Here is a 24368-nt window from a genome sequence, read left to right as displayed (position 1 = left end):
AAGAAAAGCTTCGAGGAACATTTTATTTCGGTGATACAAAATGTCTGTAAAATTATGTTATGTGGATATTTTTGATGAAAAGATTGTTTATTTGCGCAATTGAAATAATCTATGTGTCATAACATCCCTACTCAGGTTCAATGGGTACTATCAAATGGACAAAATTCGCCACATTGAACAACATAAACACCACTGTAGGAACACAGTGATGTTGAATTCGATATGTCACAGGGTGTTACCTGCTACGTCGGTAACTATAATCATTTATTACTATTACATGTAGTATTATAAAGAATAAAGGACGATAACCTAGGTATACTTTGTGGCGCAAAGTTCATTTCTGGAAAAGGGACAGAAGAAAGGGAGACAGTGAAGCGCCAATTGGCGCTTCACTGTCTCCCTTTCTTCTGTCCCTTTTGCAGAAATGTATTTTGCGCCACAAAGTATGCCTAGGAAATCTAAGCACCAACTTGCCCAAGAAGAAGTCCTTTTGAAAAGACGATCAATATTGATCTATCTCCGTTGATATACACCAACAGTAACTAACATCACCCATAATAGCACATTCATACTGTTCATTCTTTAATGGACGTCGTCATTCACATATTCGCCCTAATTGTGCTGTCTCAGAACAAATTACGAATTCCTGCTACATCTCCTTTTATTATGCACTATGAACTGGCAGTTTCGCTCACTTATGATGCATTGCACTTTTACTCTTTCTCATTTTCACAGACAGACCCGGGGGAATGGGGCCCAGACAAGATGAGAAAGATAGAGAGAAAAAAAGAGAACATTTGGCTCAGCGTGCTTTTATCGGCCCATTTACTTCCCTGAATACTACGCTAGGATGTGGTTCCCCAGTCACCTAAGACAGAATACTACGAGTGTAAACTTAAAAAAAAAAGCAATGCCGAATACAATGAGAAACCACTATGGTGCCGTAGTCAATCATATAGAGGTATTCGCTTCTAATAACTGTGCTTACCTTCTACCCTAGTTAAAAATAACAAAGAAAACCAGACTATTTTGAGCGAGACTTTCGACGCTCGAGTGGAAGCAGTTGCAGCTAAGAAAATAGGTTTGTAGTGGTGCCCATTGGACCACGAATATCCTTTGGACATCCCGATTAGATCCGAACGTCCAAGTCTCGGTTAGTACATCCAGTGGATGACATGAGAACATTAATTTTGGGACGTCCAATTTTAGACATCCTTCGGACATCCACAGCATTGAACTTCTGGGATCTAAACAAATTCTAAAACTGCAATCCTCCAAGTGTCTGAAGGACGTTTTCAAGGGTATGTCCCATACCGGACATATGTGGGACTAACACAAGCAATCCAACACGTACTATATGATTATATCGCGGAATGTTAAATTTCTTCCACGGCTGCCTTCAGCGTGCGCTCTTCCGTAAAGACAACGTGTCAGCCAGCAATATGAAGCTGCCACACTCAGGATCAATCTTCCAATGAAGACGATAAATGGAGAAGTTGCAATGAACGTCCGAAACTGCACAACCATATCGGGAGGCAATGTCAGAAAGTGGTAGGCAGAGCACCGGAACATCTGCGCATTACCACCTACCGCAAGGGGTAACGTAATCAGTCGTGTCTTACGCTCTTTGGACGTGTCGAGAAACGAGTACTGCAACGGCTGCAACCCCTGCCTAGAAGAGAGTAGTGACTGCCTTTACCCAGTCGAATCGGCGCTCTCTGTTGCATGCACGCTTTGCGCTGATTTGCGCGTAGTGGATGACATGACTTGACGTCCAAGACGGCCGCCATTTTATTTGATCACTTCTCCCTTCTTGTGGTCATGTGTCATGTTTGGTGCGTTCCGCGCTCAGTGTGCGCGTTTCCTATGAACGTGGTGGTTGTGTCATGTGCTTATCAGTTGCAGCGTGAACGTTTGTCTCTTCCGGGAAACGTTTTCGTCGTGCGCTTTCGAGCTGCATTTCCGCGGTGCCTGTACGCCTTGCGCTTATCATGAGGTAAGTGACAGTTCCTGAAGTCAGTGTTTTTCTATTAGCAGCCCTGAAACTTTTTCGACTAGCGTGTCGTCGTGTCTGCGCGTAATCGAATGCCGGCCACTGTACGTCCCCATGGTTTGCGGCCACGGTAACATTAATCGACGACTGATCATCCGTTGTGCTCCCGCAATACTGAGTTCGGTCAAATCTTGCAGCTTTTCTCCAGACTTGCCAGCTTACTCTGTGCTATATTGTTTCTGTGCAGCGCTGAGATGCGCTGAAAAAAAAAAACATTCCGAATACGGAATCTTAGAATCGCTAACTACTTTGTAGCCCCCAGGATGGGTTCACGAGAGTTCTCGTTGTGTCCATAGTGAACAGTGGCGAGTAATAATAAAATAATAATAATTCCCGAAACGCACTTTCCGGTATAGCCTCGCTTGAGCTTCGTTCGCGTTATGTTTGCGCAACCGCGATTGCGATAGCAATTGTATAACTGCGTAAGGTTGGAATAACTGAACTTTTGTATGCATTTATATCACGGTTGGAGAACTTGCTGAACATTATGGCCGGTCGCGCTTCTGAATTTTACCACGTCTGGCTTTAGAGCTGGTATATTGCTCTTGCCAAACAGTGCTGTGCCCGGTTCTTGGAATAACGAAACTTCTGGGTGACTTGCTACACTTCTGCTTACTCATAATCGGATGCTAGTATGGACGGTAGTATAGTGATGTTTATGCCTCAGCTGTACCTGAATTTAGAAGCGTTGGCGCTTACTCAATTGCTCGTTCGCACATGGACGTATCTTTTTAGTACGTAACAGTGAAAGGTTTTGTCAGTTGACTGTTTCTGTCACACGCTCGTAATGGTAGCCGTTTCGCCTAAACTTCGTGCCTATGCTGTTCGCGCTTTGTTTGGGTAAACGCGTTTACGAATGTAATCGTAAAACTGCGTACGTTTGGAATACCAGAACTTTTGATGCCGTTTATATCGCAATCGGAGAACTTGCTGCACGTGATGGCCGGTCGCGCTGCTGAATTTACCCACGCGTGTCTTGAGGGTTTGTATTTGTTTTTGTCAAGCAGTGCCGTGCACTTTGTCGCAAGAAACCTTTTTGCGGCTTATTAGACTTCTGCTTGCACGCGAATGCGTGCATGCTTGAATGGAATTAAGGTCAACTTCACGTCTCAGCTCTGTAACGCTCGAAACGTTTGCGTTGATTAGTTCGGTCGTTGTCTTAGCTTTTATTAAGAAAGTTTGTCTGAGTTGACTCTTTCTGTGACGCGCTAGTAGCAATTAACCGTGTCGCGTAAGCATCGTCTGCTAGTGGCGTTTTGTTTACGTAACGGTCGCGATAGCAATAGTAAAACTGTATTAATGATGGATTAACTTTATTTATTTATTTGCTTATTCATTTATTTATTTAATTATTTCAATACTCTCAGTGCCATGTAGGGCGTTACGGAGAGGAATGGGATTATTATAATACGTGGAAAGCGCGGTCTTGAAGGATGATGGAACAGCTATCATGAGTGAACCAGTGATTGACCATCAGTTGCTGCACGTTATGGTTAATTGGCTGGCCGCGCTGCTGAATTTTACCATGCTTGTTTTTACGGCAGGTATATTCGTTTCAAAAACCGCCATGCATGTTTCTCGGAATAACGAAACTTTATGCAATTTGTTCGAGTGCTGCCTATTTGCATATATTTCTAACATGTCTTTCTTGCATGCTTTACATCCATGCTGTGTGCCTTCCATCAGCCTGATGTCACTTTGGGTCGACATCATTCTTCGTTGCTGCTCAGTACCGAAGTAAGCCAACAGAGATCTGCTAACTTTCTCAGCTAACTTTCTTAGCACCTCTGATCTGAACAGTGTATTTTCATGTCTGCGAACGCTGAAATGATCCTGCAGCATTGTGTAGTCGCCAACGCACCCGTGATCTCTTCTGCTCTACATCTGCAACAATGGATGAAAGGCTGCACCTAGCAAGTGGTAACATCCTTAGGGGCCGATGTAGCTGTAAACTCAGGGATAAATTGTCTATGCGACTGTTGAAGCAAGTCCACATAAATGCCCCACTAAATTTCTTAGTACCTGTGAACTGCAGTGCATTTTCTGTCTGCGATCACTGAAGTGAGCTTGCAGCAAGCTTTAGTAATTTTTGTAGTCATCAAGGTACCTGTGATCTTTCCAGAAGTATTTGTATCTGCAGCCATGGAAGAATATCCACAATCAGCCTCTGGTCACTTACTTTGAGGTCGTCTGATACCCGGAACTTCTTAGGATGAATATATGTTTGTGTGACCACTGAAGCAAATCCACTCAAATCCTATTAACTTTTGGTACGGTAGAACTCAAACAATGGATTTTTGCGTCTGTGACCACTGAAGCAAGCATGCCGCAAGGTTTTATATAATTGTGTATTCGCCAACGTACCTGTGGCGTCTTCATCAGTGTTTGACTGCGACCACGGAAGGCCGCATTCAGTCTCTGTTAATTTGTTCAGAGGCCCTCGAGTCTGCGAACTCTTGAGGTGAATTTGTATATGTGACCACTCAAGTACAGCAAGGATTTTGTAACTTCTAGTACCTGTGAGCTCTGTCTGGCTTTGTGCCGAAGGCAAGTGTCTTGTAACTGCTTTTGTACCTGTGAACTCGCCAGTTGTGTTCGTGTCGGTAACTGCTAAAGTGAGCCTGAAGTAATTTTATTAATGACCAATGTATATCTAAAGTCTTTAGTATATTTACTGTGTGAGACCACTGAAGCAAGCCTAAAGACAGCCTGCATTAAGTAGCTTCCTTGGCGGCTGAGACATCTGTGAACTTTTTAACGAAATTTGCGTTTATGTGCTTGCAACTGCTGAAGTGAGCCAGCCCGCAGTAGGTCTACTAACGTACTTCGTGGCCCACCTTTACAAAAGGATATTACATTATGTTATTGGCGGAGGTGCACCTGCAAAACATTATCTGAAATGAAATGGTCGCATCATTACCCGAAAATGTCTCCTTTGGTGACCTTAACCAAAATGTGCCATGGACGCAGAGTGCATTTGCACTATAAATGGGTGACCATAGAGCAAGCAGCTGTTTGTGTCTACGACTGCTGCATTAGTATCAAGTGACTTCGTTAATGCCTATATAATGTAGTCGCGACATTTTAGGCATAACTTGTGTTAGTGTGTGTAAGTACTGAAGACAGCCGGCGGAAATGCTCTTGTGAATTCTATATAGTGGCTGACATGCCTGAACTTTCCAGCAAATTTTTCCTTGATGTGCTTGCGACCGCGGAAGTGAGCCCCCAGGAAGCCTCATAACTTCCGTAGCGGCCCCACTGCGAGTCAAATTTTCTTATTGGCCAAAGTGCACTTGTAAACAGTTTAATTACTGCACACTTTTACTGGTCATGGTGCGTCATAACCTCTAATGGCAGAGCTTGTATGATGAAATTATTGAGTCTAATTTGTTTGCATTGATGGGCTTTACTGAAAACTGCTGAGTGCATTTGAGAGTTGAACTTGTGATCTTCCTGCAACTGTTTTATTGAAATAAATGCTGTATAGTTAATGAGATTGTTAAATGATTCAGAAGCCTGCAGAGCACAGTTCTGTAGCTTCGTTCCTTGTTAGCCCAAAAAAGTATAGTTCGCATCTCCTGACTGATTGAAGTTTTGCTATGTGTGTTGATTTAATGCATCTTCATCAACTTCCATGTAGTGTATTACCGTAGCAGGGGATTATGTGCACTGCTTAGCTGCATTGCAGAAGGCAGGCTAAATAAGGCTGCATTGCAGCCTTCTTTGGCATGCTCTGAAATGCGATGGGCTGTATTCCTGGCCTGTCTCCTGGTACTGCATCTTCTAGATGACAAAAATGTTTCGTCGCCTTATTTGACTGCTGCGATAGACCTTCAAGAGCCACCACACCATTCCTTTTTAATCATTGCCTCACAAGCCAATACAAAACCAGGCCACGCTTACCTTTTTAATGGTATGTAAAAGGCAGCAGGCCTGCTTCACTCCTAGGGCACATTCTGAGGAACGTCCCTATTATTTTTTATAAATAATATGGATGTCTTGGGGATATCCTAAATCCACAACTAAATGCCCAATAAGCGTGGACGATTGGTAACACAAAATGTCCCAGAAGCCTCCGAAATCCTGACAAAAACGTCCTTAGGGCGTATTCTGGATGACGCAATAAGAATAATCCCCATTTAAACATTTCTTGGGCGTCCCAATATCCCTTTGTGACGTTCGTGGGACGTTTCTACGAACTTCAACTTGCCTTCGTAGGACGATCTCATGGACATCAAAAAATGTTCCACAGGATTTTAACGTATGTCTTAGGGACGTTTAAATGTCCCTTTCCGGACATCTGTTGGGCATCTACAGGACTTTGGTGGTCCAATGGGTGGTTGGCCGAGTGTTGCTACATGATGGTAGATCATGGGGATAAAAGCACGCAATTTCTCTGCCTGTGGGTCAATTGCGTTGCCATTGCGATATGTTGGTACACGTCCAGCCGATCAGTGTTCCTAATGCAAGCAGATGTGAAACTTCCTTGCGGTCTATGATTGACACTTCTGAGAGCGCATAGAGCAGCAGTCACGCATGCGGAACACTTTTCTTCTGTAGATTTTTAAACAAAGCGTCCCTTTTATCAAGGTAGCTTGGATACTGCCACAAAAAGCTTCCCATGTCTTGTCTCGTTGTATGACAGAGCAGAGCACAGGCACGCCCCACCTTGAAATGTATTTTAGGCTGGTTCCGTCAGCATTATCCCATGCATTCCTCTCGGCGAAACCACTTGGTTACGCAGACCGCATATAGCAGAATTCAAAGTGGTCGAAAGTTAGCAAGGACACCTGGTTTCGTAACCTGATTACTCTTTGAGACGTTTGCATTTCCAGGATGCAAAAGTGCTGCGTATGAAAGAGCGTCAGCTTTATGATTTTCATGAATACGAATGTAAGAGGGAATCCAGTTAATGTTCCGTGTCAAGCCTTCTTTATTGAAACCTATAATCAATGTTAGCGACTTGTGTGGAAACTTACTGGGCAGTACACCACGACAATTTTTTTTGCAATGCAGGCGTCGAGTCCGCAAGGGGCGCCCAGTTCAGGCGGAGTGTTTAGTTTGCGTGGAGGAGCCGATTTCGCTGCGCCGTCGACAACCATCGACGTGGCCAGGTACTCCAGCCGGCCAGCCAAAGTAACTCTGAGAGGGTACACAGAGCGCAGCTTCTCAACTGTCTACGTTCGCTTTTACGAACACATCATTGTGCACTTGGAGGTTATTCGGGCAAGTTGCGGTCAAATTCGTAAGAATAAAACTTTGCTTTGGTAGATGAACTGCAACAAAACTAAATATAGTCGTGGTACACTTAAATTGCCACACACATAGAACTGATGCCTGAATGAAAGACTCGAAACTACGAAGAAAAAAAGGAAAAAAACAAATTCTTGTCAGGCGTGTATCTTGCCAGATTAAGCCACATAGATCTCTCGCGTTGAACCCTGGAGGCGGAGCACTATCTGCGAGATACGCCGCTGGCCACCGCATAGTTTTCATTTTAAATTGTTTCGTGGGGGGAGCGCGTAACATGTGGCCTGGTGATATACAACGATGGCCACAGCGCGAATCTGTGCGATAATACATTGGCGGAGTGTCTATTTTTTTTTAAGTTTTTAAGGAAAAGATGAGTGCCCCTGACATCACTGCCAACGTCCTCTTATCGTGCCACAGCTGCAAGCGTGAATCAGAGGGCCCATATTTTCGCTCTATTTTTTATTTTTTGCTCAACACAAATGGAAGCGCTTGCGAAGAGTGCGTAGCCTGAGATGGAGGCTCGCTCAAGAAGAACGGGCCTATAAATGCAAGCGAAGTAAGGGGAGGGCGGGCGGGGGGACAGGAGTATCTTGCTATACAGCCATCAGCGAGGGTGCGCTTGGTTTCAATAATTACGCGCTAGATCTGCTAGTGTCTCATCCTGGCTGCGCGCTCTCAGACTCTTGACTCATTCCAGCCTCCCCCTGCCACACACTCGCTTTCGTCGAAGTCTGCCCGCGGCACCCGTGCCACCGGCGGGAAAAGTGGAGCAGTCAATGGCGCGGCACGTCGCTGCTGCATGGTCCAAAGGGACCGCTGCTTTTTTCTTTAACGGACGGGAAAACCGTGAAAGAAGCCGCCTTCGGCATGTTTTTTTTATCTACCGTTCTCAACCGCTAGCTGGCACCGAAAAGGCACGTGCAAAAGAAAAGAGCGCCCTCTTCATATTGTTGTTTTCCGGGCTCGGCTTCGGAGCGTTCGGCGGCTCTTACACCAGTCGCCGATGTTATCCGTCGACTTACGAGCAGCACGCGCACTCTCCCTCTTTGAACATGTAAAAAGAGTTCCCCTCACCGCTGAGATAAACCTGCAGCCTTTGGCTTTGGTATATAAGCCGACTGCGCAGGTTGTTCAAGGCCAGCGGCTGAGCGGAGACAACGGAATGTCTACGTCAGGCTGTATTCTGGTAAGGTGTTATAAAATAAGTTCGCCTGTTCGTGTATAACGCTTTTAGTGCAGTTTTTACCAGACAGTGCGTCAAGTGAACACTAAGGTACAGGTGCTTTACTGCTTATTGTTCACTTGTGTTGTGAACGTACTCAGTTGTGTCGTCGTTGGAAGCATAAGCTTAGTACTCATATGGCGTCCCCACACAGGACGCTTACGAGACATTCTTTTACCCGATATGAAAGTACTAGGAGACGGTTCTCACACGCGAGATACTTATTTGATGAAGAGGAGTGTGCGCAACAAGCCTTAACCTATTTCTTTAATAGCATCTGATCTTATAACGTCATGCCCTCTTTACCTTATTTCTGTGTTCTTGAATGAGAATGGTACATACAGGTCTAGTTAGGCGTAGAAATGTCCAAGCTATCTTGTTCAGCTTAAACCGCATATTAACGTTGCATTGGAATAGCACTGTGTCATTTTTGGCTTCTTATCAACTGTATTTACCACGTAGTGGTAATTAGAAAAAAACCCACGTGCTACTATTTATGCGTCTGACAAGAGCTTTAAATACTGGTATACGCATTATCCAAGTAAATTACTTCTAGGAATGTCAGCACAAGTGCTATAGATCTTGTTTGCCGAGTAGCATTTTACGACAGCTGGGTGTATTTCATATTGGAATGCTACCCTGATTTGTCCGATAGGAATTATCAATGGCCACCATATATCCTGTTATCATTGTTTGAGGACTTGCAAACGATTAGCGGCCCGCGGCCTTTCGGTTTCTTCAATGAACAGCTCAACTATAGAGCACGAGGTGAACCTCTTTATCTAACTCACACAGCCATCGAGTGCACCAAGTCTTACATGGCTAATGTTGCTCTGAATTGAAAATACATTGGCTACTTTGTCGGTTTAAATGTAGCGTGAACGCAATCCGTGCCTTGTGGATATCGAAGCATCCTAATACTAAAATTTGATTTCCATCCCCTTCCCCATAATATAACGATCTAGCCCAAATGTTTGCTATTGCATGATTTAAAAATAAATATGATTCTCGCGAATGCTGTACATCACCTATGAAACCATGAAAATGAAGCTTTAGTAACTTATGGGCCTTTGGATTACAAAATATCATTTGTGCTCGAAATGTTTTTTGGCCTTGTTATGATCTCTATTTAGGGGAACGGATAATGAAATATTAGTCGAATGTCGCCGATAAAATCCAATGAGGGATTCTGCGTTACTTAGATGACCCCACTGAGATCGCTCTAAGATATTCTAGTTAAATCAAGTGCGACGGTAGACTCTATGTCTCAATTCGAGTGGCTATCACGACGCCTACTCCAGGGCGAGGTTCTCGGAGAAGCAGATCATGAAACGGGTCATCTCTAAACTGTATCCCCATTACTAAGACTCGCTGCCGGTGTATTGTGTTGAGCATGCGAGGTACAGCGTTACCAAGTAAACCTAGCTGCTCTGTTCGCGTTGAATACAACCCACAGTGTCGGTGCTGGGAAATAGCGCGGTTCGCAAAGCCGTAGCTGCATTGTGTCTCTTTATTGCAAAGCGAAACAGGCACAAGTCTACGCAGTGCCCTCTCTTTAGCACGAATGCGTGATATATGCTATATCACGACCTGCGCCTGCAAAGTGCCATGTGCACATGCAGTGCATCTGCCATGTGCACGTGGTCCTTGTGGTCGCGCATTGCGGAAGCGCAGCGGACTGCCCATCGCGGGAACGTTCTGCCTGCTGCGGTGGCTCAGTGGCTCTGGCGTTCTGCTCCATCTATCCACCATCTATCGCACCTCCCAACAAAAAATAAAAAGGAAGAAAAAACGAACGAAAAATATGCACACAATATCAGAAGTACACGTGTTTCTAATTAAAGAACCTGGCTCCTACCGTAACTGACTCTACAAGTGTAAGACAGTTATATTGTCAGAGAAGGATGGCGAGATAGACAGTATTAAAAGTCCAGTTAGCTCTATGGGGTAAGGCAGGGAAAATAAGTAAGAAGCAGAAACTTATGCACGCAGCCACGCACGCATAGAGTGAACTCAGTATGCGTGTCTGCATAGGCCACGTTAGATGTAAAAAAAACGAAAGCATTACCTTCGCTGGCTTCGGCTCAACAACTCGCGTGGCAGCTACATTGCAATATTCTGATGCAAGAGTTGTACAGTTGGCTGAATTTACAATCAAAAATTATTTTAATTCTGGCGTTATCTGTGCCAAAATCCCTATCTCAGGCGTCCCGTGGCGGACTCCAGATGAATTTCTACCACCTGAGGTTCTTTAACGTGCACCCATGTCACGTGTATTTTTTTTTGCATTTAGTCCCCATCGAAATGCGGCCGCTGCAACTTGATCACGCGACCACGTGTTTAGCAGCGCTACACCAAAGCCACTAAGCAACCACAGCGGGTTGAATTTACGATCTTGGACGATATTATGTACGGTACTGGGTTCGTAGTGGCGATAAGTACTCTTGCTAATTACCTCGCGTCCACAGTCATCAGAGGCGCAAGAGTCGTCTATATATAGAGGTCAAAAGCTGCATGTTTTCGTAAATGCTACCCAGCTATGTTTCTGGCAAGAAGTTATTGCACTTCAGAAGGTTTCATATAGAAGTAGCAGGGTCCACCTCATGCTAAGTGTCATTCATTTGATTTCTGTGTACGGTTACCAATTTTATCGCGTGCCCTGCAATCACTTCTTCGTAGGTCATCGTTGCGTTCTCACGCACGTTGGGGCTCTCGGCGGCCGGATATGGCCACTACGGTCACGGAGGACACGGAGGCGATGAAGTTGTTGTGTACAAGGGAAGCCATGGTGGTTATGGGCATGACCATGGTCACGACTACAAGATCTATGCGATCAAGGGCCCCACGTTCATCGTGAAGACTGTTCACCATATAAAAAAAATTCATCCAGGAGGCGGCTACCTGGGTCACTACAGCTACGGTAAACATGGGCGTGGTCATGGCGGAGGGCACGGAGGATACGGCAAAGTTATCATCCTCAAGAGCGGACACGGCCTTGATCATGGCCACGGACATGGTTACAGCCACGGACTTGGCGGGGGCCATGGCGGCTACGACGGCTGGTGGTGACGCACATACCAGTTTGTCAAAGCGCCTCTCGTATACCAAAGGTACGCACTTTTCCTCTAGAACCTCTTAAAGAGACACTGTGAAACCTCTGCTCGCTGTGTGCTCCGTTTCAGACCATCGTAATTATTCGGGAACACACTTACTCGTGGTTGCGAACAATTTAATCAGTCACAATAGGCAACTTATCTTAGAAAAAAAAGCACAGCACACTCACATGCCTGGTAATATTAAGAACAAAACTAAAATGTGAGATGGTTACGATGCCCTCGATCGTTGCAGATGGCTTGCATTTTACATGACGTCGAGTTTGCTCTTTTTTTTATTGTGACTCCAGGGCCGCGATTTTGTAGCGGTGCCTTTTCATATGATAATGCATTTATGCGCCATTCGACACTTATCAGCGGCAACTGTCCCTCAGTTCTGGATTATAAGACGCATAGAATCAACCAGAAGGCATTGCTACCAAATTCCGACCCAGCGTAGCTTAACCAGGCTTCAAGCCAATGAGAAAATGAAAAAAAAGCTGTTAAGAGCATTAAAGATGAGACAATTACAGAAAAAGCTCCCTCTCAACGAAAAATCGCGAACTATTTCTAAGTACAATAAAACAGAGAAATCTTCCTTCCTGGCAACCACTTCACCGAATTAAAAAAATATATTTAAAAAGAAACATTTTAAAACATTAACAAAACATTCAAAAAACTAAATTCCAGTGAATGTAAAAGCAAATTTTTTGATTGAAGCTGTGGGTGTCCCCCAAAATTGTGGAAAATCAAAACATCAAAAAAATGAAACTCCCATATTTACAGCTCTGCAACTGAGCAATAAAAAGCGATATCACCTTTATGTAAATTGCAACTAATAATAGTTTCAAAGTGGACAAAACTATTGTATTGCACACAACTCTGAAATTTATCACTAATATTTGAGTAGTACTTACGGAAAACACTTCTAAACATTGTAACAAATTCACGTAAGCTCTGAATTCCTACATAAAATTTTTCCGCTAATAGATCCTCTGCTGGATAGAGCTTATATATTACGATATCTGTTTTTGGGGCCGAGTTACTGATCTGTAATCTTCGTACGTCTGTTTTTTTTTAACCATAGTGATTTTCGCCAACGTTTTTAAAAAGTTCGAGCCACAAATCAAAATTATGCATTCTTGTGTCACTAGAATTTACCTTTCTCGCTCAAATGCAACGAATCGCATTCATGTCAGTCAAGCGGTTTTCTCATAAGAGCATTTCTGCATTTTAAATTATTTTTTCGCTTCAGTTGCCACGCGGCATAACGTCAGTATGAAATTAAATATAAGCATGCAGACCCGTTTCATAGAGATTGCGCAACAGTGACTTATAATATGTGCCCAGAATTCATTTCTGCGTTTTGCCTGTACTTGAATGGGGAAATCGGGGTTGGCCTGGAAGTAAAGCTTCCTCATAAAGGGTCCATTAACAGGCATGGTCATTGCAAACAAACAAGTGCGACGCGTAGATCTCGGGGTGGCGTCTGTGTCTGCTGGTTATGAAACGGCTGCGTGGCGCGAAAGCGCTCGAAGTCTCAAACAGCCGGCCGCGCGCCCTCCCTTTCGGGGGAGCCGCACTCCGAGCGAAAGGGTCAAGGCCATAGGCCCGACTGCCTCTACGCAAGACGCACTGCTTACAACGTAACCGACCGTGGCACGTAACTTCGCTTATTTATCCAATGCGGAACGTGCAATGCCACTACTGGCAATGCACCGCCCAGCAAAATAAAGAAGGAGGAGAAAAGAAAAAAACAAGGAGGCGGGCATCGTCACTTGAACGGCTCTGGTATGAGCGAACGGAATGCAAATGACGTGAATGGAGCCCGCGGTGTACTGATAGGCGGGATTCACGCTAGTCATTAGTATCATTCTTTTTTTTTCATTTTGCGAAATAACTGTTCAGTTAAGTTTAATGACCTAACCTTCAATTGCATTCTAGACATCCTCGGCAAATGTTCAATGTGGTAGAGGTACGTAATTAAGGCGCACAATACGCTGTGCATCTTATCACATTAAAAGCCAGGCTTTGGCGTTTCATAAGGACAGAATATGCGCGACAAAACCTGCTGATGTGCCGGGCAAAGAGGGCGGTTGCTTGTTCCCACTGCGATATGTTTGGTCCATTTTGACGCTCCCCGCCTCGCGGACGAGCTGGCACGTGCAATTTCTGTAATATCGCGGGCACAAACAAAACATACGCTGCTTTAACCACAGTTATCGGTCATTAGTCGAAATCATCCACATCTGCATTGACGCTTATTGGTTAGATAAGTTAAAGGTTGCCACTTGAACTTCATTAAATAATAATTTCTCCCAAATGAGGAAAACAAACATTGCACCCTATAACGTAAAACTATGTCAATATGTTTACATTCCAATCTCCTGACGACAAATTTGCGTAACCACTGGCGCAAGCATCGGGCAGTCACTCACAGAGTTGTCTCAACACAACAATCAAACGTTCAACTCGTTCATAGGAGGTCACTTTTGTTCCCTTGAAAAACGAATAACATTGCCCACACTGAGCGGCTTGTCTTGTCTAATTGGCTGACAAGAGGCGAGGAGCACGCTCAACTGAAAGGGGATACAATGGGGCCGAGCCAGTCCACTGAAAGTCGATAACCGGATGAAGAAGGTGGGGCCGGCGTCTTCGACTGGTCCCCTTTATTTTCCGTAGCTTGCGGTGGCTGATCGAAAATCGCGGTGGCATGCAACGGAAGCTTAAAATTAACGCTAAAACGGATCCTCAGCAAAGAAGAGTTGGCCGAACGAGGTCGTAAACGTTGCCGAAAGTGCTCGAAAACGTTACAAGGCCAAGCAAAAAAGTTTGTTACTGGCAAATAAAGCCATGCTCTCGGGCAGGTGCGAGTAGCCAGTGCCTGAGCTATCTTTTATTCCTTTCGGAACGGGGCAGCCTGCGGATATTCAGAAGAAAATTCAGTTTTATTCGGCATATTAATGCATCTTTAACGCTTACACGTCACTTTGACGCGATGAGTTTTTGTGGTTTTGTGACGTCACGTGACAGGCAAGCGAAGTGAGGGCAGCCCGAAACCTATTGACCAATAGCTGAGGGCTAATGGCGAAAAGGCGTCGAATCAGAAATAACTATTTTTTCTTTCGTTCGGTCAAATCATGCATAATCAGTGTGTGCACATCATATCAAATGGGGCGCTATCATGGTTTTCGTGACGTCACCTGACAGGCAGGCGACGTGGGGGCTGTCCAAAATATTTTTGAGCAGTCGCGGAGGGCTGATTGCAGAACTGGAATAGAAAAGTTTGGAATAGCTTTACGTTATAGCTCTCATGCTCAAGACTAGCATGAACAACACCCATCAACATGCAGTGATCACCGCTCGCGTAAAGCCCTGCATTATTTTTTAATTCTTGGCGACATTCAGTTGGGACAACCGGTATATCGTCTTGGAAATACTTCGCAAGATCTTGCCTTGCAGGGCAACTCAATTTAGGTGTCTGGAAATGTTTACTTATAAGACGCACGAGGTGAACGGATTACTGTTCTTGAGGCTGCAATGGCAGATGTCATAAATTAACGGGAGTGTGCTATTAGTGCTGCAACAAAAAGTCAAATACACATAGTGAACTGTCGAAAATAACACACACTGTCAGAATACGCAGAGTCAGCAAAAGCCGCTTGCCCGAAGTGTTTCAGGAGTGGGGCAATTTACCTTTACGCCAGACTTCCAAGGTGACACCCCACTCTACACAACAATATTATATTCTCCTCAGGATAACAATGCGGTGATAGCGTTTGGCGCTCTTTTACACTCAGCAATACGCATGACGTAATGAGGAAGCAATTTGAGTACTGAAGCTTAAGTCCTGTCATTCAATCCTTTCTTTTCCATGAACAAGGTGTGCGGCGAAGCATAACGCGGATAAAGATTAGCCTCGAAAGCACGTCAATTCATGAAGCAAATTACGTACGATTTCTTGGCGTAGTACTTGATTCTAAGATTTAGTGGAGACGCACTGCAGACACCATCGTTTCTTCCCTTGAACCGCGCTTGAATGCGATGTGAAGGATGGCCGGTGTGCACTGGGGCAATTATCCTTCTTTGATGTTGAAATTACACTCGGCACTCATATTGAGTCACGTGCTCTTCCAGTTGCTGTTAATATTACCATCAAAGTCGCAGTACGATCGATTAGAGTCTCTACGTCGGAAAGATCTCAGGACTGTTCTTGGTGCGCCAAAGACAGCTGCTAGCAACAAGGTTTTCCACAAGTCTCAGTCATCCTGTCTCCCTCTCTTTGCGTCTCAACGTCTGCATTTGCGAGTGTGCCGCCTCAATAAGGCTAAGGCCGGTAGAGTGCTTCTCCAGAGACTTAAGAGGCGAAAGGATTCGCTCGTCTTTGTGCCACTCAACACACTTCGTGTACTTGGCCTGCAATTTACTAAAATTTAGACAGTCAGCAACCATCGCAGTCATATGAGAGTGCGGAATGTCAACTTAAGATTCCCCATATTCCACCAAGTGACTTACACCTATACCTTTCCCCAGTGTAGGGTAGCAAAACGGGCTCAGTCCTGCTTAACCTCCCTAAGGATAGCGTGAAGCGTAATAATGGGGTAGGCCAAATATAAGTTTGAGGAAACCCCAATAAATCTACCACTAAGAAGCCAAACAGTTGTTTTAATCGAGACCAATGGCTTACTAGATAGGTCAGAGGAGGAAGACAAACCGGGTCTTTACACTTCACCTCAGGGGTGCACATGTGGACCCCTGAAGTAGCAACTTTCGCAAACAAATACAACCTACAGATCCCTTACTTTTCGAAAGGAGATTGCTCGCTCGCGCCTGCAAATGTTCCCTCCAACAAACACCATACGAAGCACGTTAAGCCTTGGTACGCATCATACGTGCTTCACCAGGTTTCGCGTCACTGCTTCGCTTTATGGGCCAATTTATTTTTTTTCATAATATTTTCCATCACTCGCGGCGCTTTCGCACGCATGCTTCGAATGAGTAGCATGTGTTTCTTCCTGTTAGGCGTCGGACTTTTGCGCCAATTTAAATGAAGTAGTGAATGTATTAGCAGATGTGTTTCCCCAGGCAAGGGGAAACACATCTGCTAAGTCAGTTCAAAGGGTCGCGCATCATCCAATTAGTCTAATTTTTGTAGGCCCAATGTACCCAAATTAAGCAATTTTCCGCCACATAGAATAGTATTGAATGTATTCACTTTATTCACCAGTTTACCGTAACCGTACATATCGTACACAGAGAGTATAGAGTACTGATAAACCTACATCGATAACTACGGGGAAGGAGTGTTGATAGCTGTGATCGGAATCGTACCTGCGACCTCACTGTCAAAGTGTTCATGGAAGCTCTGGCATTGCGGCACATTTGCAAGAAAAGTTAAGGTTTGTTAGCATAGGGCCCAGGCAAGGGGAAACACATCTGCTAAGTCAGTTCAAAGGGTCGCGCATCATCCAATTAGTCTAATTTTTGTAGGCCCAATGTACCCAAATTAAGCAATTTTCCGCCAAATAGAAGTTTGCATGAATTTTTCAAAAAGCCTCGAAATGGCTCTGTCATATGCTTAGTAGGTGGTACAAGTAACAAACTATAAGTGCGAATATATAATGTTCAGGTTTGTATTTTTGTTCATGAGCCTTCAGATGAGTAGTATAACTTACTTTCGCAACTTCAGTTACGTTTTATGAAGTGAGATCGATGAAACCGCCCATTTAGACTGCTGTGCCTATATATACACGCGCTTCGGAGGCCACAGCTGAAAGGTCCTGGCACTTACTGAATGTCACAGCTTGTTCAGAATGACATTTGCAAGGCCTTTGATGTGTTGCTTATTCACACAAATGAAAAGAATAATTAATAAGCAAGCAAATTTCAACATCTGGACCTTATATTCGCTACCCAACAGCGAGTAAAATGCTGTAATAAATAGTAATGCGTTAAAGGAGAACGTTATTAAGAAGCATTCTTTAAGCTGCCAAAAGAACGAAGGCATCTTAATATCTTTTTGAGCTGATCCGAACTGATATGCAACACTATAGCTACCTTAACTTCAACTTGCAATAATAAGAAAGCTGATATAGTGTAATGTTTTAACAGTAACAAGTGTTTAAGAAATCATTAAACCGCCTACAAGAATTGTTTATTCACTACATTCGTCTCTTCAATGCAGTGGACGCTCGATGGGCGAGTAGGCGTCACAGACTGTTTATTAAATAACTAAATTTGGTTAAATAACACTTTACGTAAGGGTATGCTTAAGGCCATGTTAACATTGCAGTTGGACGCCGTGGGAAGCTAAAACAATTTACGCGATTTTAATAGCCCGATTCCACGTTGCATAAAGACGTAGTATATTCGTCGTAAGGATGGGACGGCGCCCGACGCAGCACACCGGGGTCCCTTGCATTCATTGAAAGCAAACCCATCAGCGGCTATACGGCATCCATTCCGGTGGAGGATGAGGACCTCTTCTGTTCGCACGTTCCGCATGACCCGAGCGACGTGATAAAATCAGAGATGATGATGTCGCATGATGATGGTCAATGATGAAGATGACACATTTGCGTCTCTTTTGCAATACTTGATTGTGAGGTGCCTCTGCATGGCATCTGCGCTCCGAGGTATAGTGTACATAAAAACGCAGTCAGCCAATTAACGTCGCTGCATATTTCTCTTAGGGAGAACACAAAAATTGAGGTTACCACTATTACTGTTGGTAGCATGGGCCAATCGTGAAAGAATTCGCTTTTAATTGCAGCTGATTTCGCAGCCGTATGCTCTGAGCAATCTTCGAAATAGGGCTTGCATTTTCTCTCTGGCGCTTCCAGTACATGACTGCTGGCGTCTTTATTTCATAGTTGGTCCATGTGATCATCCAGGCACACGTCTTTCTAGAAATTTCAGGCTTGTGTCGTATTTACGCAGTTATTTCCGTAGTAGCGATGTTGCAAGGCTATTTAATCAACTATTTGTCCCTCTATACGCCATTAAATTACAACGCATGTGCAAAAGAGTGAGTGTGGAAGATGACAAATACATCCACAATTCCGTACGTGATACATATTGTAAATAGTTTAGAGTCAGACATTAGGAGAATGCGTAAACAGTCTAAATACTTTACGAACGTGAATCTAGTACAATATGAAGAAAGTTGAATATTGCAGATGTAGAAAAAGGGTAGAGTATGTCACCTTTGTTCAGATGATGATTAAAGGCTGAATAAACCTGCCATCTTCCTTTTAAATGAACATATATTGCTAACACCATACAAGCACACTCTGAAGTAGAAAACAATGACTGTTAATGACTCTCACGGAAAGAACGCACAAGTGGTTACTTTATTGTTTATACCAGGACATGGCAACACTCCAAAAAACTTGCTCTTGTAATAATGCTCACCCGTCACTCTGGCGAGTTGATCGTATGTCAATGTTAAAAATTATATTCTGTTGTTAACAGGGAAGGTTTACAATTCTTAAAAAAAAAAACACACAGCTAGCAGGAACCAAGATATACAGAAGCAACAATTTGGCAGGAAATCTCACTAGGAACTATGCAGCCATATGGAAAACTGTAGAACTCAAGAAGCGAAGCTGTTTACCTGAAATTGATTCGCAAGCCATATTTATAACTTTTTCGTGAGAAAAATAATAAGTGATTTTGTTTTTTCGTTTATACTGTATTAAGGAGTATGCTGCATATCGCTTGTGCTTCCTTTGTGGCAAAAAAGCGTTCAATGGCGCAATGCGCACTGATCCGTTATGCTGTGAGATGTGTTTGTGGTATGTTGATATGTAGATGTTACTGTATTAGCATGTCTGATTGCTGTAATAAAATATGTATTCTTGGTATATCCTGACCCTTAATAAACTGTAAAACTTTTCTGGAGCGTTGCCATATATCCTGGTGTATGGTGTATTATGGATCCACAAAGAGCCTATCATGCGTTCTGCTATTTTAGCACAGTAATGGATCAGGTGTGCTGTTCTAACAAAATTTTTTCTTACTTTAGACGTAACGAGCTTGTGTTCTTCCCCTCTAGAGTATGTAGGAGGACTTGACGACCCTGAACTACAGTCTTATTCGTCATGATTCGATGCAGCCATGCAATGGCGGTTTGATTATTTTCACGCCAGAGTGTCCCGATAACTTTGCTTTAATAAGCGTTCAGTTTTACCAATGACCAGTACCTAGAATGACATTATACGTTTAGGTTTACGCCAATTAATGCATGCGAGGCGACGTAAAAGCACCTATTTATTACCCTTTTTTGTTTTCGTTCTTTCAGATGCCTTTTAGCAAGCTGCGCTAGAAATGGGGATGATGTCATTATGCTGCTGAAATGTATGTATCTAAAATTGAATTAGTGTGGAGATAATGAGGCCTGCTTGAAATGTTGGCATGCCACTAATGTTCCTTTCCAGTGGTGAGCGGGAGCTCGACTCTTGTACTTGTACATATTGTGTAAATAAAAGTTGAAGTATATGCGATCTTCTCGCCTCACTTTTCTTCTAATATTTAGAAATGATTTAGTTGTACATGAGTCCAGCTTTTACATCTGGTTAATGTACAAGTGTAACGCATGCCACCACAGTGAAATAGTAATTCCTATTGCTCCTTTATTATAGGCTTGGCGGAATGACCACAAATGTCAAGAATCTGCTTTCGTAGCGCAGCCATTCTATTTAGCTTTCTTATGGGTAAATAGCAGCTCATCTGGGAAATCGGCAGGTTTTCCTGGGGAAGTGAATTTGTTCTTGTTGGTTGCAGTGGATGAAAAATGAAGGGTAATAACAAGAGGCTATAAAGCGGCTAATTCAGAATGAAAGCATGAATGGTTCTCAAATCAATATGGTCTCTTTATACAATAAATGTGCAGCTCCGTCCTCGATGTAATTGCGTGTCAGATTAGAACCTTCTTTCGAGCCATGTACGCCCCCACGATGGTTTAGCGTTTTTTTAGAAATACAGCACGCTTTTTTAGCGTTTATTTGAAGACAGTGTTCAGTGTTTCTTCGGCACCATTTTGCGAATAAAATATTATTAAGGGTGTTCACTTTTTTATGTGCTAAGACAGAAAATCATCGGCAACTGGCGACTTTAAATGATCAACTGTGGTCGAAGAAGGGATGCTGCTGGAAACAATGTTTCGACGAGGGGATTTGTTTTCGTCAGGGCAATAACTGGTTTTCTTATTGGCCGCGTTTCATGGCTTACTCTTTCCCAGTTACATAGGGGGAGGAGAATAAGGGGGTGCTACAGTAATTGGGGGAGGGAGGGATGGCTGTTGGTTCTTCAAAGAAGTAGGACAGACAAAATGGAAAAGAATCTTCGCGTGCAGTTGCAGCCATTGTCAATCTGAACTTTCATAAGAAACAAGAAATGAGAAGAGACGGGCTTTAGAAAGTTGATAAGCGAGCGATAATTAAAAAGAAGTTTGAAAGGACGTTGGGAGGAGATAAATGAAACTGAGTTATATCAATATGTCTCCTGTTAAGAGTAACTAGCGCCAATGGGGAATAAAAGCAATCACAGGAATAAACGCCTTGTCGTCTTCTTATATAAAATACGAAAATAAATAAAAAATACAAGCTAAAATGAAACTTGTAGTGGTAATAGACTATTTATTGAAAATAACAAAAAGCGGCGTATGAAAAGAAGTATTTTTGGTGGGGGATATGATTAGCTCTTTTCTGACCAGGTGCAAGCAAACAAAAGTTAAGCGCTGATGTTTATATTTTTTTGACACTAGTGTACCGGATAGATTTGAGAGCTCCCTTTGAAAGATTTACTGCTTTCGTTCTAGTGGTATATGCACTATATTGCAAAAATAGTCGGACGTTCGGTGATTAATAAAATGATTTTCGGTATTCACTTTTTTATCATTGTCCTCCTCAGCAGGTAAATTATCTTGAAAGTGTGGTTTCTGCCATTCTCGTAGCACTTTACCAAAACCAGCTTCGCAAGTCAGGTTAAAAAAAAGAAAATAAGTAAAAGAGTGGAGCACCATTGCACATTTGCAAGCCAGCATGGCATTGTAGCTCGATCTCCTTGTTTTTTGTTGGTAGATAGGTGTAGTCAGAAAGGAGAAATTGGCTTTATTCTTACGCAGTGACCGTTCTGGTCGCAAGTTTATGCAGGGTTCACACTAGAGTGACCGCAAATTCTAGCTTTCCTACTGTGGCGGGTAGGTTCAGACTAAGGACTCGGTAACGTTGTGAGGCTCGACGAGAGGTCGCAAAACGCTGTTGAATAGCACCGGATCTACGCACAGTGTAGTTAGATGTCTCTGAGTCATAGCGCACTTATAATAGTAACTACAGCAAAGAGTGGGAAAGCAAAAAATAAATAAAAGAGTACAAATAAAAATACAAGCCCGACACCACGACACACTGTAGTTGCTAAGAAAAAAATCAATACAAACAAGACCTGGAAGAGAAAGCTGTGAGTGTGTCCTGTACTGTTATCCAGTGCTATCTTTGCACCGCTTTCATGTCTCTGAAACTATTTATGGTCCTTGGAAACCTAGCGCTCTCGGTTGGCTTCAGTCGTCTAGCCAGTTTAGCGCAAGTTCATAGGTTATGCGCGTCGCAGCTGTCCTCTTTTCGGAACGGCCTCATTGCGCATCCAACGAGCAACTTTGTTAAAGCAGCGCCCCATGACGACACGTAAGTTCTGCTTTCTTGTTAAGCGATGCTCACAAAATTAACAAAATACGCTCCCCGTTCAGCGGTGCCGTGTTGCGCTCACGGGCCGCCCGGTTCGATAAGCGTGATGCTCGGGTGACTTTGAGAGTCACGGCGGAGAAAACACTTCGACCTGTCATCTTCATCGCAAGGAACAATCGCTGAAGAGTTTTGCAGAAGCGCACAAACAGCGTCGCGCTCAAGGCATTCGTGGTTCGACGACCGGCGGAAGCAGGAAGTGCACGCAATACATCACTTGTTGAGCCGGAAGTGGTGCACGTTGTAAGCCATAGCATGGAGGGAAAGGCGATCACGGATATCATTACGTTGGTTGTACTGCCATGCAAACTTTAACTTTTTTCTCATCTCTGGCTGGACATGAGAGGGAGCTAGTGAGAGCGTGTGAAAGTACACTTCCTGCACAGGCCAAGTGAGAAATGAGAGCGCGCATCGCAAGGGCGCCGTATAAAAGACGGCGGGGAGCTTAAATGGAGGCTCAGTGAATCCGCTGGATATGCGACCAGCGATGCCCATCGTAGAGAGGCAAGAAAAAACGTTGTTCTGGGTAAGTACTGACCCCCGTCGTTAGCGTGAGTCCGAACTGAAGACATCTCGGACGTAAAGTGCATTAATTGGTTTCATGGGCCTTGCCTGCCATTCTTCAAGTTAGGACACGGTTCACATTCGGTACCTTGAAACTTACGTGCGTTCCCTGGCGTAGCATGTGTGTACCTTTGGACCCCGCACGCAAATACACGCACGACTATGAAAATGACCCATGGACAAGTGTGCGCATGCATAGCGCGAATGCGCCTTTTAAATTCAGCAATGGTTCCGTTTTTCTGACGTCAGGTTGACGTGAGGTAGCCAGCTTTCACTTCTTAGTAATCAAACACTTTCGTTTCATATGTCCTACTAACAAAATACACCGAAATATAAAGTACCCGAGAAGCACATCTCTCCATTAAAGGTACTAATTCTAAATCAGTGCGGCACACGAGAAGAGAGAAAGACAAGCGATGTCTTTGTCCTTTCTGTTTGCTGCGCTGAATGACGATCAAAATACAGCGTCATATCGAACAATGCGCCACATTATTGAGTTTTTGCTTTGTAAGTCCCACTGAAAAAAAAAAAATCTGTGGACATCTAAGAACTTCTTATAGGCTGTGAATTCGGAAGCATTATTGTCCAATTGAACACCGCTGAGGGATCCTTCGAGTTATGAACTCCTCGCAAGCAAACAAGCGCGTTCAGACGATTGACCAATGCCTCCTACATAGCGCAAGGCCGGTGCACTTCAATCCGTGACGTCATGCCAGCTTGCCCGACTGCCATATAATCTGCGGGGGATGCTCCAGAGGAAGCCGCAGTAATTTTGACGTCAGTGTTTTCATCACGCCGTCTTTGGCAATGTAAATTTCGGTCCAAGTAGCATGATGTCATAAAGGAGATTGCAGAGTCCTGTTACCTAAAAGGCGCCGGTTAAGCCCAGTGGGTAAGGCACTCGGCCTTTGAACGTGGAGTCGTAAGTTCAAAACTCACCACCGCCAACGTTCCTTGTGTTCCATTCCCCGCTGCGGTGGCCGCATTTCGATTGGGGCGAAGTGCTGAAATAACTGTTTACTTCAATTTAAATGCATGTTAAACAACCCAAGGTCATCCAAATTATTCTATAGTCCCACACTTCGGCGTTGTTTTGACATATGAAAGTGGATGATTTGTTGTTGCTTCTATTAACTTCATCGCGATGTTTTTGCAGTGTACTTTGTGATCTCTTATTTGTGCTGACACCAGAGCCTCTGTGATTGAAATTGCCAAAATTTAACAATATACAGGCTCATATCACCCAGAAGTACTACAATCACCGCCTGAAACGAACGAGAAGAAAAACGCAGGATCACCACATCTAGCAATAGATAAACAGTGCACGCTTCCGATATAATAACAAAATATTAGAAAATGCGATCATGCTACCAAAGGCAGCAATCATTCCTGCACTACTTAACACAGAAACTTTACAACACGATTTCAAAGTCAAGTACTATCAA

The 24368-nt window shown here is 43.8% G+C and overlaps 1 protein-coding gene across 3 annotated transcripts; it reads left to right on the top strand.

Annotated features, from left to right (window-relative positions):
- The first annotated feature begins 1867 nt into the window (after positions 1 to 1867).
- LOC139055663 (uncharacterized) lies at positions 1868 to 20108 on the top strand. Of its 3 annotated transcripts, XM_070533193.1 has the most exons (5): positions 1868 to 1996; positions 3740 to 3790; positions 7070 to 7167; positions 11419 to 11638; positions 19923 to 20108. In XM_070533193.1, exons 1-4 carry the CDS (start codon positions 1992 to 1994, stop codon positions 11595 to 11597), a joined length of 333 nt encoding a protein of 110 aa, XP_070389294.1. In that variant the 5' UTR covers positions 1868 to 1991; the 3' UTR covers positions 11598 to 11638; positions 19923 to 20108. The 3 variants fall into 3 exon arrangements, 1 of the variants encoding a protein (XP_070389294.1); XR_011511910.1 differs by lacking the exon at positions 7070 to 7167 and having other exon boundaries at positions 11208 to 11638; XR_011511911.1 differs by lacking the exons at positions 1868 to 1996; positions 3740 to 3790; positions 7070 to 7167 and adding an exon at positions 8376 to 8492 and having other exon boundaries at positions 11208 to 11638.
- Positions 20109 to 24368: the final 4260 nt, after the last annotated feature.

Source organism: Dermacentor albipictus, chromosome 1 (assembly GCF_038994185.2).
Source record: "Dermacentor albipictus isolate Rhodes 1998 colony chromosome 1, USDA_Dalb.pri_finalv2, whole genome shotgun sequence".
In the NCBI taxonomy this organism is placed as follows: Eukaryota; Metazoa; Arthropoda; class Arachnida; order Ixodida; family Ixodidae; genus Dermacentor; species Dermacentor albipictus.
This window is presented reverse-complemented; position numbering and strand designations above follow the sequence as displayed.